This window comes from Brassica napus, chromosome A7 (genome assembly GCF_020379485.1).
Source record: "Brassica napus cultivar Da-Ae chromosome A7, Da-Ae, whole genome shotgun sequence".
Taxonomy (NCBI): domain Eukaryota; kingdom Viridiplantae; phylum Streptophyta; class Magnoliopsida; order Brassicales; family Brassicaceae; genus Brassica; species Brassica napus.
This window is the reverse complement of record NC_063440.1, coordinates 1,154,008-1,171,924: the sequence shown is the minus strand read 5'-3', so window position 1 is coordinate 1,171,924 and position 17,917 is coordinate 1,154,008. Positions and strand designations below refer to the sequence as shown.

Here is a 17,917-nt window from a genome sequence, read left to right as displayed (position 1 = left end):
TAAAATTATTAGATAGTATATGAAATGGTGTTGTGGTTATATCCAAAGTTGGATCCCGAACCATTGTCGTGTTTTTGGTTTGTATTAATGTTTCATTTCGACAATTGGATTCGTCAAAAGATAAGTGGTTCCCCACGACCATGTGACCAGTTAAAGTAGATGGAGCTAGAACCGTGAAAGTTAAAAGAAAAAAACAGTAAAAATGTACATAACAAAGAAGCCATATGGATATGGCGTAGTAAAAACAATCGTCGAAGACACGCAAAGCTCAAGTTCGTTACTTCACTTTAGAGGAACATACTATATGAAATTAAATTATATCAAAATTTATGTGGTCATCATAAGTTTTGGTAATTGATTAAAAATGCAAGTTATCTTCGTTGAGATGAGATTGGATCCTCGACACATACTGCACGTGAATATTTTATTTCATTTTAATGTAAAAACTAGGTGACCGGCCCGCATCCTGTGCGGACATAAGAACATGATCGGTCCGCACCCTGTGTTCTCTCTCGGCTCGTACTTCACGAGAGAGAACACAGTAACATCAGTATGAAGAGACAGATATTGTGTGTATGTATAATTGCAACGTCACAAAATATTTTGTGTGTTTACGAAGATACTTTCATTCGAAAAATGGAATAAATAGTGTATAGTTTTAGAAGTAACAGATTTTATATTATCATTAATTAGAATTGTATTGTATATGTTTCGTAATTCTTTATTTTAGGTGAATAATATTATTTTTTCATAAATAATAAACAAACATTTATGTAGACATATTAAAAGAAAATATAATAAAAATAAAAATATTATCCATAAATAATATAAATTATGAAGTACATTTCTCGATAAAGAAAGCAAATTCAATTAGAAACTTGCAAAAAATTAAATAAATTATGTAAGCAATTTGACGGGTTAACATTATTTGATAGATTTATAAATTTCTAAATTTTATTGAACATGAAATAATATTAAATTGACATACCGTCATCGGTCTCCTAACTCATCACAACCCATCTAGCAAATACAAAAAAATAAATAATTGCAACAGTTTATTCATTTTAAAACTTGTATTTGAAAAAAAAAATTATTTAAAATTGACATACCATCATCGCCGAAGTGGCACCCGAACCCGATCCGAAAATACATGTCAAGTTTTTTATTTAAAAAATTAACAAAAAATTACATCCAATTTTTTTTTAAAAATAACTAAATTAATGCCTTTTTAGTTTTAAATTTTTATGTCTAAATCTATTAACCATTCAATCTATTAAAAATAAAAAATTAGTTAACTGAAAGTTATATTTTTAAATATAAGAAACTTGAGAAATGAAAATTTTAATTTTTTTTTCAAAATCTAAATATCCGAACCCGATCTGAAATAACCGAATCCGAACTAAAAATACCCGAACCCGACCCGAAGTACAGAAATACTCTAACCTCTATACCGAAATACTCGAAAATCCAAAATACCCGATCCGAACCCGAACGGGTACCCGAACGGGTACCCGAACGCCCACCCCTACTAATTAGAAACATTATAATATTTTCTAAGCAAATGTAATTAATATGATATCAACATGCGCAAGTTTACTGTTTGAATAATAAGGAAAGTTTTTAATATTTGTCTTAGTTCTAAATCTTGCCCAATGCTAAACTAAATCGATAATTATTATCCCCTAGCTATATATGGGCTTAACGAAATCGACAATATTTTTGGGCTTGTCTACATAAGCGATTGATTAAAATAAATGAAAAATAAAATTCAAAAAAAATCGACCAATAGAATTATAACAATTTTTCTAAGAAGCTCTATATTAATGTCATGTCAGCAGAAATCACTAAAGTGACTTCTCTTTTAATGTATAGGAGGATTGGAACCAGATAAACTGGTTTATACATAATTCCTTATTGGAATAATACATATAAAATCTTTCCATCTCAAAACCTTGAATTGTGTACACACTAATTTATCTGATTCCAGCTTTTAATAACTAACATGTGGATACAATATAAAGATAGTAACTTTTACTGTTTTACACTACTGGATACTGGTACAGTGGTACTATCTAACCAGATGAAATCCATTGTCAAAAAAGTATGTTATTTATGAGTTGTATTTAGAAACTTACAAATTATGTTTAGAAACTAACATATTAAGTATGTTTAGAAACTAGTCATTTTCAGTTTCTCTAAATCTCAGTTAAATTTACTTTTAAATTATACGAAATATATCTATATTATCATGTTAGACTTTGGTTTATATGGCACTATGGCAGTGTAGAGTTAACATCTATGAGCACATGTGAGGATTGTTTCCACAAAAATGTCGTTTACTCCGAACACATCATGTGTCATGTCATATTATTTTTCGATTCCAAAAATTATTAAATTATTATTCCGCAATTTTTTTTCTTTGGATAATATATTGACTTCTTTCTGGTCGACTTAACTACAGAACCATGCATGAGAGTAACCGTCAGAGAATAATGGCTTTGATTGGTGACTGATGTGTCATTGATTAAGTTTGAGTTAGAAGGATAACTCAAAAAATGTTAGCAATCATGAATTAGTTTTAGATTTTTGAGTTACTATTTGATGTATAATGTATTAGGTTTGAGTTACAATATTGAGGTATTCCTTTGGTAAAATTGATAAATCAAGTGGTAATTCAACATCAAGAAAAATACCATGCGTTAAGATTTGAGTTGGTATGTTTTTTTGGTTTTCAACTAAAAACCCCACGTTCACTTGTTGCTATATTAAATAACTTGTTTTCTAAATTCATTTAATAGTTGTCTATTTTTATTCACGTACTTATTTAAACATTTTTTATATTTTTAACTATTATTTATATTTAATACTAACATTATAACATAATTTACTTTTATGGATGCCTTCTATAATATATAATAAATAGATTTAAATATCTTACTTATATTTAAATTAATTGATATTTATTTATATAATCTTTTATTAATTTTTTAATAAATATTATTGTTATTTATAATTTTTTTGTAGAACAAATTATACATAAAAATGATAATCAATTATTATTAAAATAGTAATTCACAGTTTTGTGCAAACTTATTATATAAATAACATATAAATATGTGGACACCCTGTTTTATAATAACTATGGTGATGATTGTTTTACTAGTTTTTGGATTTTGGTTTCTGGTTTTTAGATTTTAGTTTTTGAGTTTTTTGCTTTTGCAGTAGATTTTAGTTTTTTGAAAAGCATGATTGGTTGTTTTAGATTTTGGTTTTAGCTTTGGATTTTTTTTTAAAAAAATTAAAAAAATAAAAATATTAGTAAAATTTTTATTTAATAATAATAATAATAATAATAATACCGTCATCAAAAGAAATATAAATAGTTTAATAAAAATTTTTAAAAAAATATAAATGCAAAATAAAACTATCGTAATTCATACATAGATACATAAATTTGATAATTCATATATTTATGTCATAAATCTTTTTTAAATTAAAATTAATTCTATGTGTAGGCATAATTTTTATATGTGAGTATTTTTTTTCTTTTGTTCAACTATTGTATATAAGGGTAATAGCTAAATTTTGTAAACACAAAAATAAATTAAAGTGTAACAAATTTACAATATAGAGACTTAAAAAATTTAATTAATTTGCTGTAACATTTATGTCAAAAAAACATAACTAAAATTATTGAATTTTTTTTAAAAAGAAAATTATTTTTTGGTCGTAGGGGAAAACCAAGAGAATTTTGATTTATTTTTTAAGGAAAATTAGATTATCAACAAAACATATAAAATTTGCATAAAAATAAATTTAAATAACTAATTTTATAGACAAGTTTTAAAATTGTTCTTAATAGAACTTACTTTTGTGTTATATTATTAAACAAAGGCTTTTACTAAAGCTGATTTGGTTATAGTAGTTTTTTTTTTCATGTGTTGATGCATAAATATAGCAAAATTTTAAATGAAAAAGAAAATAAAAAAAACTGTCGTTGGATTTTGAAAAAACCACAAAAACTTAGATTTTGGTTTTTCATTAGAAAAAACAGTTATTTGAAAAAAAACTAGTTTCCCTAGATTATAGAGAATCTATTTCTTTAAAAGCTTGATTGACTAAAAAATAGTTTTTTCATACTTTCGATTTAATATATTTTATTTTAATATATTTTTATTTTTCCAATCTATTTTATTAAATTTGTAATAAATATTATTTTTGATATTCATATTATGTCTCTTAAATAATACATACTGCAATTTATACATAAAAAATATTACGAGTTAATTATATAAAATCATACAGTAACTCATATTTTATAGCAAACTTACTACATAAATCTACAGTTTTTACCATATAATTTTTACTGCGAACTATATCAACTTATAACTTTTTTTCTAATTCAACTCAAATACCACATGTCACTAATCGGAGCCAATAATAGTGATGCCACCATCTATCTTTTATGATCTGTCTTCTAATTGGTAGTCAATATAATGAAAATAGTATATCAAATAAATCTGAACAGAAATCCAAACTAATTCATTGGATGTGAAAATAGTATATTTAAGTGATTGTTAAGTTATTGGCGAGTTCTCAAGCTACAAATGTAAAAAAAAATAAATGATATAGAATGTCTTGGAGCAAGCTTACAAAAAGAAAAAAAAATGTCTTGGAGCACTGACTCGATTCTTCTCACTTTAAATAAAATATAAAACATATGAGATATATTAGAGCATGAGCATCAAAAGTTCAAGAGGGGAGTTCTCACACATTTCAAAAAAAAATATATATTATAATAATCAATTATGGTGAACTCGTCTCGCTACGCTCCTTTCGCATGAATCCGGATCGTTACTGTTTAGCGGGTTCCACACCACGTGACGACCCGCTATTGGTCAGTTTATTTATTTAAAAAAAATCAAACGAAAAATAATAAAAAATAATAAAAAAAATTAAATTGTGAACCCCAACCGGGGGGTTCATTAATTGCTTGCTCTTAGTTCTGGTCAAGAATCCTATTAACATTAGCAAAATAGTATATTTAATTAGTTGCAAGTAGTACGTAGCTGTTACAAAAAAAAAGTTGGAAGTACGTAGCTTGATCACTTAAAAATAATACTTTGTTTTAGTTAGATCTTAATTCGAGTTTGTGGGTAATGTATTGTATACAATGATATTCTTTATTTGTTTGCACAAAATTTTTTTTTTTTTTAATTATATATTGTTGAAAAATCATTTCTTGATACAGTGATACATCATGATCTCTGATTTAAGAGCACCATTAATTTTGGATGCTGGCTTAGCATTATTTTAATTAAAAAAAAGAAAGAAAAGAAGAAGAAGGAATGCTTAATTAGACATCACAAAATGGCGGTTGCTTGCACTGTTTGTGGGCCCTACAGACACGTGGCGACTCGTGATTGATTATTCTTTTAATTTTTTTTTCATACAAAAAAAAAATTAAAAGTTTTTTTAAGCATCCTTCTTAAGTAACTTTAGGGTTAATGGTGCTCTAAGGAAATATGTAGAACAGATGACTAGAACTCTGCATTGTTTATATAAAAAGAAGTAAATGATTATAACGTTTTCTTTCTCTTTTTAATTCTTGTTTCCCCTTATTAGAAGAACTCCGCTTGAATGCTTGATCTTTGTGAAAGGGACATTGAATTGCCTTTCGGTTAGAAAAGGACAAATCTGTTATGTGTCAAGTTTTATCAGTTTACTTTTCGTGACTCTCTATCGATTCCGTTTTATTACGTGTACTGAAAAAAAATCTCACGTTTTATTCCCCATCCTTTTATGTACATTAATATACACAGCAATGAATTGAATAGGCAGAACTGGTAAAAATATCATAACTTCATAAGTATCTGAAGATTAAAAGATTGTGAAAGAAAATTTGGACATGGAGTCCAAATATAGACCAAAATACGATCTTTTGTGTGAAAGTAATTTTATGGACAAGAAGTCAAATGGTCTAAGAGATTCTCTAACAATCAAACAAGTTTATTCTCTAAGAATATGCTTATAGAAATTTCTAAAAGGATGATATATATGATGAGAATACATCTCGCGAAGATGATGCTTCCAGGGAGAGAATATGATGATGTGCGTGGTTGTACTCTTTTTCCTTATCATTGGTTTTGTCCCATTGGGTTTTCTATGTTAAAGTTTTAACGAGGCAACAAAGAACACGCAAATGATAGATACTTTGAGAGGAATGTTGTCACTTTACTAATAAATATCTATCAATATTCCAAAGTATTGTTCGAGATTTAGAGAAGCAGAAGATAATGATCAAAGATCAATCATACTGGAAGAAGAATCAAGGTATGGACACATTCCATTCTTGAGACAGAATCGAAGGTCAAAAGTTTTCCAATCAAAGGAGACCTTCTAGATGGAATTAAAATATGAAATGTGTGTCCAGAGAAATATCTTTTGAGTCTATTTTTCATCTCCAATTTGAATCAAGTCATTCCCGATGATAGAACTCGAGATATGGCTGTTTTTGTGGAACATGTACAAGCTGTCTCAGAATACCTTATTTCGACTGATATCCCAAATATTGCTCGATACTACCATCTTACCAGAGCTAGACCAGTACCTAACGTTAGACATGTATGCTAGCTTCGATTTCCAAGTGGTTTGAAGTCATTTTGTCCTACGGTCACCAAGATATTCAAGTTTTAGTGAGGAGTGTTAAATCTTTCAAGAGAAGTGAACTGGTCCAACCCCAAAAAGAAGGAGTTACCTCATCATATTGGATTGTGTCATATCAGATATCTCAAGTTATGTTTCATCAGGGGAGGAGATGCGCGCTGCACTCTTTTTCCTTTCACCACAGTTTTTTCCACTTGATTTTCCTGGTAAGGTTTTTAATGAGGTAGCATCTTATGCGCTTTAGAAAATATTTTTTCAATGTACATCCAAGGAAGAGTGTTATGAACTATTATGTGGATGTTCATTAAGCCCATAAGCCCATGTTCTAGAGGATTCTGAAACCCTAATGTTGTATCGTGACCTATGGAATAATAAGAATAACTGATTTCCTCTTTCTCTATTCACAACACGGTTAGTCCACTTTAACTTATGTATAATAACAAAACAATTTCCGATTTAACTTCTGAATAAACTCTGATTAGTCCACTTTAACTTATGTATAATAACAAAAAAAAATCCGATTTAACTTATGTATAAACTCTGGTTAGTCCACTTTAACTTTAGTCCACATTGTAATAAGTATTTAGTTCGGTTTAGACCGGTTATTATGGGTATCGGATAGTTCGAAAGAGTGTATAAAGTCCACTCAAGAATCAAATATTTTATTTTTATAGTTGGGTTGGATTAATTTTTGATTATGGTCAGTTCGTTTAATAATATTTAAATCTGATTAATATCGGAAAAAAAAAATCACAGTTTCATTTTCTCGGATAATTCAGATAAAGTTTATTTAAAAAAAATAAAAAAATCGAATATAGTTTATATAAATCTTTACTATATAAAAGGAGCTAATTTGAAGGCCAAAGAGGGGTGCCACATAAGCAAAAAAATTCCCCACCAATCATTTTGCCATGTTATCACGGCCCATCATTCATATTGCAGCAAGCAAAGGTTTAAGCCCATTCTTTTTATTTTTCTTGAGGTCCAGTAGTCATCTTGCAGCTTCTTCCTCTCGAACCCTAGGCGCTTCCTCCGACATCAAGCTCTCGAAATCGATTGTCTATCTCCCTCCTCCGGAATAATGCATGTATCATCATCAATGAAAAAACCGAGCCCAACCTTCAATGCTCCTTAATCACCCTTCAAGACAAAGCTTCGTGCATCCCTCCTAACCAACGATTCCGATGGCTCTTCAAGTAACCATCATTACTCACTCATTAGAAACGTCCAACTCTCTGTGTTTCCCTTATCAGAATATTTATATCCCCATCAATCTCTTTCTCAGTCGCAAAATTTCATTGACCCATTCCTAATAATACCATGGCTACTCGGCAGTAAGACACCACTGCCAATGCTCCTGCACTCTTCTTCAGTCAAGTGGCTGTCACAGGACCATCCACTTCGAAGATACTATTTCTTCATTCCTGGGAAGCTTGCAACCATGCCAAAGGAGACATATTGTTTAGCTTTCTGATATAAATCAATCCAGTATTCATCGCTTATTATTGTCTGTTCACCATATAATAGGCATGCTTCTTCTATATATTGACTAAAATAGTACTTTGATCTTCTCTATAGGGTACTGTGGCACAAGGTTTCATTGCTCAAAACCGTCTCGAGTGATATGAAAGTCGGCCCAAGCATGGCTCCATCTACACACTCCAACAACAAGGCTATGTTCCGTGTAGCTGATCAGAAGAGTGTTATTTGCTTTACACACGACTCTGTCCTTTCAGGGCCTGAAGAAAATAGTCTCCCCAATTTTGTCAGACCGATTCAGAATGCACTCCTTTACAGATTTTGAAGCCAACTGTGATCTCAGAGGTTATCTTCATGGTGAGTTTAGCCCAGATCCCATCAACTTACTTCTCGTTGCAAATTCGCACTATAACTCTATCTCTGTTGTAGATGTTGTTGGCCACCTTAGGTTGGTTGATGGTCATCCTCTCCATCCACGTCCAGTATTATGCATTACGTAAGGCGCAACTTTCTGGAAATTATTGGCCCATTTGCAGCTTAAAGAGTAAGAAATTATTATTAGTGGCTTGAAGTGTAATATAACTTGCAGTTCTTCAAAGGTACACTGTCTTATTTTCTCATACAAAGAAATCAGTGACGCCATGTGTGGTTTTGATAGAATTCTTCAGATCAGTGAAGGTGGTTTTGGTAGTGTATATAAAGCCATCATTAACGATCCAACTGCAACTGGCGGAAATTCTCATTCTGTTCCACTTGTTGTCGCTGTTAAGAGATTCAAATGATAAAGTCAATAGGTATGTATGTCATTGGTTATGCCTTGGTTATGAAAACATTAGTATTCAAACTTTGTCCAATAAAAAGGTTTATGTTTGATATTATTAGTCATCAGTTTCTAATAAAAGGGCACAAGCAATGGCTTGATTTAGTTATTGGGCGTAGTTAATGACTTAAACTTAGTGCGGCTCTTAGGATATTGCTCAGAGGCTACAAAGAGCTTTTTGATATGGAAACAAAGTCTTGAGATCATGCTCCGTGCAGCTCAAGGATTGGCTTATTTGCATGAACTCCAGGTAAATCAACAAAGAATCTGGTTTTACAACATACCCTTTTCATTGTTTTATGCATTAACTAGATGCATGTCTCTTGCCCAGGTAATATACGGAGACTTCAAATCATGATGCGTTTTTTTCGATGATGATTTTAATCCAAAATAATCAGGCGTTGGTCTGGTGAAAGGTATTGGAGATAATACTCATTTTGTTACTGCAGTAAGTAACATGTCTCCCGTCTCTTTTACAAATTTAGAATATTATTAGTTACTTCTTCAACAAGTAACCAATTCACATTTTCCATTTTTCATGATTCTCTCAAGAGAGTACCGGAAGAAACGACTATGCATCTCGGAGTACGTAGAACCCGTCATCACAAGAACCACATCGATGTAAATATCTTTGGAATTGTTACGTACATGATTATTGCTGGTCTTCGCACACTCAAGCGAATGAAAAGATTCTTTTGGAAAGGATCAAACTATTTTGTGCTCATATATATTAGATAAAGCTTTGGAATGATAGTTGACTTTGAATCTATGAAACAAGTATTTTTTTTTTTGCTATAGTTAGCAGAGTGGCTAAAGAGAAACCCAAACATCGCCTTTGTCGTTGAAAGTCTTTGTAAGATCATTTTGAAATCAAATTCCGAAGATATGAAAAGTTCTATTGGAGAATTTACTAGAAGGGTTATGAGAGCAAAAGGGATTATTTTCTATATTTAGAATAGTAGAGAATAATTATGGTTTTCTCAACCTTATTTTACAATACAAAACGATATGTTAAGTGTGCATTAATAAGGATATTGCATCAATTATTTCTCACCTAAACTCTCTATCTCATCTATTTATTTTGGGAGTGTTTCAAAAAGTCTGAAAGACTCGCATCAAAAATTCTCAAATCGACTGGTGATCTTTTCGGGAATACGAGGAACAAAAATTTTATATACTGTATTCTAACCATTTGTTTTGGAAATAATTAAATTACTGTTTTGAGCATTAAAGGCTCCCAAATGGTATCTATTTCGCTATCATACATACGGACATACCAATATGAAGATGTATATCTGAATATAAACGCTGCTAATCTAAACCAAAAACGTAATACTTTTTCTAATCAATATTTATTAATACAATCTATACTATTAAAAGAGAAGCATTCTGAAAAAAATCTACTTATACAAAGTTGTTGGACCTTTTTATTAGACTAACTTTTTTTGATCTTCCTTTATATATTTTAATCTATACTATTAAAATAAAATCATCCTAAAAATCTGCTTACAAAAGGTTTGTTGCACCTACTCATTAATATTTTTTGATTCTACCTTTATTTTCTCTAACCATCTAACATTTTTATTAATAGCCATATTAATACAGGATACAATAACGACAATTAAAGCAATATCATCCTCCACATAATCATATTAATATCTCTTGCTAAATTTAATACCTTGATAAATTCATTTAAAAGATTGTGAACCATATATTGATTTCAATATAAACATTTTAATCCTTGATATAACTTATCTTTCAATATTCACGACGACCTTTAACCTGATTATTAATATACGGCAAGTACTTATCAACAAAATATAAACTTTTGAACACTGAAAAAATTAACATTTTTAATGTAATTCAAAATTGTCAAACATATATCCAACTATTTACAAAATCAAATTTGACAAAAAAAAATAAATCATCTGTTAAAAAATTATATGTATTACGAAAAAAATAATTTTATGAAAATATTTATAATAAAAAATTATTATTTAAGATAAATTTTTTAAAAATATTAAAACCCTACAAATTTATACTATTTATTTAGCTAAAAATATGCCAAACAAATCTTAAGTCTTATCAAGTGAACAAATGCAACTCTTATAAAATACACACAAATATATTGAAAGAGAGTAGCCTTGAGTATTTGGGTCATTGGGTTAGGTACCTGGCGGTTCTTTTTTATTTTGGGTCCTTTGAGTCTTAAAGATTTGGAGCCAACTAGATATTTAAAAAAAATTTGGCTTGGGTTTGGGTTAGTTTTTTCGGGTCCAGGTTGGTTCGGACCCATAATTTAAATATCTCTAAAATACCTATAATTTTCAGGAATGTATCGGGTCCGGATCAGTCCGAAAAAACCCGAAGTACCCAAAAACCCGAAAACATCCAAACCCGAAAACACCCAAACCCGAACAAACACCCAAAAATTCAAACAAATACCCGAAAATATTCAAATAGTCAAAAAACTAATTTTACCTGAAATCAGATCCGATGAACAAAAAGTTATCCAAATACCTGAAATATATTTTAAATTTTTTGAAAATTTATCCAAAACTATAACCAAAAACCCAAACTTGAAGGTTAAAAGAATATCTATAACACCAGCAACATATCCGAAATACCCAAAAATACCTAATCTAAATAAAATATTTCGCATACTTTGGGTACCCGATCGGGTCTCCGGTAAGATCCAGACCCAAACCGAGATAGCATGTCCAAAAACATACCCAATAGGTAATTTGCCATGTATCCGGAACCGAACCAGATCTATATCTTTTACTCGGTTTCAATTGATTTTTTTTTGATCCGGATAAAATTTTCATACTTAAGAGAGAATTACAAAAGAATATATACATACAAAATCTCAAATAAACTAATAACGTACAATCAAAAAATACTAATTCATATCAAATTTTCTTTATAATAAAAAAAAACTCGCGCTTTTAAAGCGCGGATCAAAATCTAGTAACATTTTTATAAAGATACACGCATGATTACCTTTTTTTAATTAAACTTTGTTTTTTCTATTATATATATAAGTGCACCCATCAATACTTGAGCATCAAAATAGAAAAGCCAAATTATGTTAGTCACAAACATATATCTTATTATATATATAAGTTAAAAGCCAACTTAAAATTAACATGTATAATATTTAATATAAAAGAATTGACATGAAATATATAATAACTATTCTAAAAGTAATATAAAATATTAAATAACAAATTTTGTTTATAGAATGTAACTTAAAAAAAAAGTATTAATTCAAAGAATCATGTCTATTAAATTAATATAAAATAGTACACAAAAAAATAATTATTTATATAAAAAAACAGCGTAAACTTATTGGAAAGCTAACATCAAACAATTAAAAAATAAATTATAATCAAATCTAAACAACACTCAGAATTATTTCAATAAAATAGTGAATGTGTTTATGTTGTACTATGAAAAACTCTACAATAGTTTGTATTATAGATTGTTTCCTTGATTTCAATTTTTCAGACAATAAATTTCATTTTCAAAATTTATAGACCATGCGCGGACAAGAACCTAGTTCGAAATAAAAGCATTCGGATAATTTCTTATGGAAATTGCTCTAACTCACCGGATCTGATTAATCCACCTATGACCGCAATTTCTTTGAAATATAAATTAAAAATTAAAAAAAAACATCTTAAAAAGAAGCCCAGCCAAGGCCCAAAACCTCGAGAAATAAGAGTTTACAATCGAACTCGGATCCTTTCCCGTATCCGTTTCAATCAGTTGCACACAGCGTAACACCCGCCTTCCTTACTAGTTACCTAAACTCTCTCATCATTTATAAATTTGGAAACTCTCAAAATGTCAAAAACCCTAATTCCCCACGGCAGATTCCTCCTCCGTCGTCTCAACTTCCGCCGTGCCTATTCGTCAAAACCGCACCACGCCGAAACCGACCTCGATTCGCCGTCCTCATCAGCGACCTCTAAAGCCGAAGCCGAGCGGAAGAGCCTGAACGAGTATTTTCAGAAGATCGCCGTTAAGAACTCGACTCCTGATTGGCTCCCTTTCGCCCCCGGGGGCTCTTTCTGGGTCCCGCCGCCGCATCAGAAGACGGACGGGAAGGTCGCTTATATGATGAACATGGTGACGAATCCGTTGAAGAAGGAGGAAGCTTTCTCTCTGTCGTCTTCTTCTGGCTGGCCTTGTTCCTCTTTCTTCATTCCTCCAAGTATGGCTCGCCTAGAGATAGATAATTTGGGTCTCACTTATGTTTTTTTTTAGTGTTAAAAGATGGTTCCTTTGTGGTTAATCGTCTAAAATAGATTATGGGTCTCACTTGTTTTTTGATTTTGCGTGTTAAAGATGGTTCCTTTGAGTAATCATTGGAGGTGATTGATCCATGTCTCTGTAATAAGACCTGACAAATTTAGATCTTTAGGAGGGAGATAACGTGTAGATTGCAAAGTGGACTTGTGTTTTGTCTTTTAAAATTCTTGTCTGGATGAAACATATAATGTAATGGAGATGATTGCTCCACGTCTGTAAGAAAATTAGATCTTTGTTTTCTCTTTCTAAAGAAATGCTAGATGGTGATTTTTCATTTAGAATTCTTGTCTAAATGTAATATATAGTGTAATGAAGCTAGTTTTGTTCATGCTCTATGTCTTGTTTTCTAGAGGTATGTTTATGTGATGGCTGTTTTCCTGATGTAACATTATTTTTCTTGCTATTGAAATGATAGATGATGAGAAGGTAGAAAGTAGAATGGAGCTGAACATTCCGGGGGAGCTAGGGCATTTCCTAAATCCAGTTTATTCATTTGAACATGTCGACGATGAAGACTGATTTTACAAGTTCTAGCTCGGTGATGAAGTCCATTTCCTGTTGCTTGGAAAGACAGATGATTCCCGAGACTGATGAGGTTAAGTATTTGTATATACAGCTGCAAACCATGGAGTTCTATGGTGTTTGGCCTGTCTTTAACGCCTTTGTGAACTTTATTTATAAAGCAATCATCAATCATAATTAACGGCTGACTAAAGCTGGTCGGATTGGTACTTACCTGCACTACATGGTTTCATCGTGAATGATAATTTAGATCAACCTTAGATGAGTTTGCATATGTTACAAGATTGATTCTTAAGAATCTGTCACTACACTAAAGAGTACCAAACACTACAATGCATGCGTTTCATCTTAACCTTTGTTGACGACCCCTGTTTGACTGTTTCTGTACTTTCTTGTGGTCTTTACTTGTCTGGTGTGATAATGCACTTATGATTGTCTTCTAGTATTCTTTTCTAAATGAAAGATATCACCAATCTTTTTCTCAGCCGCTTTATTCTTCACTTACGCATGCTGTCTTTACAGTTCACACTGATTTTGCGTTTCAACTCGGTCCTCATTTCTTTATAACGAAGTGGAGGAACAAAAAGATGTTTTCAGAAGAACATTGAAGAGGAAGAGAATGAAAGCTGCAAGTTAAAAGAAATGAGGGCTGAGTTGGAACGCAAAATCTTTGAACTAAGAGACAAGATGCGATTGCGAAAGAAAAGAAGAAGAAAAAGATTGTTGAGATGAAGTCACATGGGGCAATGTTTTGTCTATGCTATTGCTCTCTGTCTCGTTTTCTAAAGATATGTGTGTGTTATGTCTGTTTAATGATAGCTGTGATGATATTGCTATTGAAATGATTGTTCCTCTACACAAAAGGTAGAAGGTAACATTCCAGGGAATTAGAATTGGGTTCAGGGTGAATGATAATTTAGATCATCCTCAGATGAGTTTGCATGTTACCAGATCGATTCACAAGAATTTGTCACTACAGTAGACAGTACTAAACATTACATTACATGTGTTCTTCTTTGATTTAGCGACTACTCAACGTTTCACGAATATGATCTTAACCTCTGTTTATGTCTCTACTCTCTTAATCTCTATTTCTGTACTTTCTTTTGTTTAGTTCTGATCTAGTAAAGAGTAGTTTAGTTTTTAAACTCAGACAAACCATAGTGCACCACCATGGAAATAACTGGAGATAGTTTATCAAAGTGAAAAAACGTTGAAATGGTCAAGCCTCATTCCAACAACTTGTATGTCGACAAAACAAAACATTTGAATTGTGGTATTGAATGTTGGTTAAATATAAAAAACGATATTTGAGCACACAGTTGAGTCGCGGTTGCCGCGAAACAGTTTCTCTCTCATGCGATTTTGCTCCCAGACCCGACTCCCAAGATAGTTTCTAAGAGTGGTTTGACTTACCCACCGATTTCAGCTACCTGGTTTATTTCCCTCTTCGGTTACTAAAGTGGTCCCACTTTGTTTGACCTTTCTCAACCACCCTGTTTTCCCTCCTCTTTTGGTAACTTTTCAAATCTGAAACCACCTTCTACTTCTCTGGTGGTCTTTCGCCGGGTTCAGTCCCCGACAACATCGGAGGGTCCGCCGCCTTACCTTCCCGGAACTGTGGTCACCACCCTTTCTCCTGCCGACTGATACAATATGGCTCTTGGGGGAGAAAGTGATTGGATTTCTCCGGTGTAAGTGACTAGGACGCTCTACAGTTAGGAAGTGGCTTTTCTCCTAGCTATTTTACCTCCATTTGAGGTCTCTCTGGATTCCATATTATACGTATTACCTCTCTCAACGCAAACACCAAAACTTCTGTGGTTTCAACCTAGCTTCCGTGTGAGCCAAGACTTCCCTCCGTGTGAGGTTACTTGTTGAGTTCGTCTTGGACCTTCTCAGTCAGTCATCTTCTACTGCAAGTATGTCTCAGAGATACTCGCGAGCTGCTAAGGAAAAGTGGGCTGCAAACCCTCACAAGCCCCCTCGAAGACCCCCGGTGGTCATTCCGAACTCAGACAATGCTAAACTCATTGAGGAGAACAAACTCACGCTCATTGGAAGAGTTACAAATCCTACGGTCCAGAAGACACGAGCTCTTGTTGACTTCTTCACCCAACACTGGTCCACAGTAGGTGCGTTAACAGGGCGAGATCTGGGCCCCCATCTCTTCCAGTTTCGTTTTGAAACAGAGCAGGATCTACAGTCGATCCTATGCAAAGCTCCCTATCACTTCAAAAAGTGGATGATTATTCTCCAAAGATGGGAGCCTATAGTCTCAGATGACTTCCCGGCAAAAATCCCTTTCTGGATCAGAGTCCACGACCTCCCACTCCACTTCTGGAACGAACCTACTCTCAATACAATTGGAGAAGAGCTTGGAGTAGTGGAGACGCGTGATGCTGACCATGGAAGGGTAAGAGTGCTATTAAATGGTTTGAAACCTCTTGAGATGCACCTTGATATCAGCCTGCCCTCGGGGGATATAAAGAAAGTGGAACTTGAGTATGAGAAGTTGGAGAAGCACTGCTTCAACTGCCACCTTTTGTCCCATGAAAACAGCGATTGTCCTAACCGCGCCCCCACTCGGGACCGCCGTGCTGATCAAGGTACAATCAGTCAGGCGAGAACCCTTGATCGCCTTGAAGAGGCAAGAAGGAGACGAGATGATCGCAGGGACGTAAGAGATGGAAGAGACTACTGGAACCGACATGATGCACACATTCAAAGGGACATTTCGACTAAAGGGCCCTATGGAGAACCATCTCACGCTGTCTCTGCCCGCTCTCCAAGAACCCCTCCCCCTCGCACTTTCAGGAACACGCAAGGACCACTCAGTGTAGTACCAGATCCTCGTGATCGTGAGAGGAGACCTCTGGCTAGTAGGCTGTCGGATTCTCGACGTGAGGACTCCCACCTGTCTAGGGAGCATAACTCTTACCATACTAATCGAGACAGAAGCCTAGATTCATCTTCGAGAGGACAAGGTACTTGGATCCGTAAGACAACCCAATCTCTAGAAAATAGGCTTCTGCAGTCCCAAATCTCTAATACTCCTTCGCCAAGACCTGAACGAGAAACTATGTCAGAGCTACCGACAGTGCAGAACCCCACGGGATCATCATCCCGTGATCGGGGATCAGCGCTTGGACGACTCTCCATTCCTATTGACAAGGAACAATTACTCCAGCGTGGAGCCTCAATAAAAGACTCCGGGAGACTACAGAATGTGGAGATCCACTATCTAGAAGAATCATTTCCTAATGGTCCTGCTGAAGGAAACTCAATTCCCTCTAGCTCCAGAGCCCCGATCCAAGCTCGACTATCCCTCCCCCAGGTCTCACCCATACGATCCCTCAGCGAGGATCGCAGACATGTATTTGAAAGGTTGGGGAACCCTGCTGAACCAGACCTGGTAGAACTAGCTTCCTCTGAAGTACAAGAACAAGACTCCCTCACATTAGCAGATATCAGAGATGCTAGTAGAGCTGCTGAAAAACGCAAGGTAGGAGAAAGACCTGCTGCCTGGAAGCGGGGGCCACGCAGCCCTCTTGTTGGAGTCACTATGAAGAAACGCAGAGTCACCAAGGTGCAGAACTCTCCAAAGCGCAGGAGCTCTTCCTCTCAACAAGCGGCGCCTACTGGACAAAATGGTGGAAGAAGCAGAGCCCCACCGACCACGGCAATCATTCCAGCGATCACTAAAGCTAAGGCGGGTTTTCGGACCGCCAAAAGCTTTGTTCCTTAGCCGCTGTGTGCTGGAACTGTCAGGGCACCGGAAGCAGCCCTACAGTTCGTCGTCTGCGGGAAATTCGTCGCAAGTTCTCCCCAGATATAATGTTTCTAATGGAAACCAAAAACCAAGATGAAGCTGTGCTAAAGTTGTTTGCTAAATCAAATCTTACAAATCATTTTACTGTACCCCCTGTGGGATTGAGTGGTGGACTGTGTCTTTCATGGAATGATAATGTAACAGTGGATATTTTGGACTCATCCCCCAATATCATTGACACATTTATTACCTATGAAGACTCTTCCTGTTACCTCTCCTTTGTTTATGGATCACCTCGGATGGAAGATCGAGCAGCTTTTTGGGAGAAACTTATGCTTATA

The 17,917-nt window shown here is 33.7% G+C and overlaps 2 protein-coding genes across 2 annotated transcripts; both read left to right on the top strand.

Moving 5' to 3' along the window:
- The first annotated feature begins 12,375 nt into the window (after window positions 1–12,375).
- LOC125576657 lies at window positions 12,376–17,779 on the top strand. Its single transcript, XM_048737191.1, has 2 exons — window positions 12,376–13,184; window positions 13,698–17,779. Exon 2 carries the CDS (start codon window positions 15,729–15,731, stop codon window positions 17,550–17,552), a length of 1,824 nt encoding a protein of 607 aa, XP_048593148.1. The 5' UTR covers window positions 12,376–13,184; window positions 13,698–15,728; the 3' UTR covers window positions 17,553–17,779.
- Window positions 12,815–13,801, top strand: BNAA07G36090D. Its single transcript, XM_013797295.3, has 2 exons — window positions 12,815–13,184; window positions 13,698–13,801. Exons 1-2 carry the CDS (start codon window positions 12,815–12,817, stop codon window positions 13,799–13,801), a joined length of 474 nt encoding a protein of 157 aa, XP_013652749.1.
- Window positions 17,780–17,917: the final 138 nt, after the last annotated feature.

Coding starts and splice junctions, on each gene's coding strand:
- BNAA07G36090D (XM_013797295.3), top strand. CDS start 12,815: ATGTCAAAAACCCTAATTCCCCACGGCAGATTCCTCCTCCGTCGTCTC. Junction 13,185..13,697: donor CTCTTTCTTCATTCCTCCAA/GTATGGCTCGCC, acceptor TTGAAATGATAG/ATGATGAGAAGGTAGAAAGT.
- LOC125576657 (XM_048737191.1), top strand. CDS start 15,729: ATGTCTCAGAGATACTCGCGAGCTGCTAAGGAAAAGTGGGCTGCAAAC.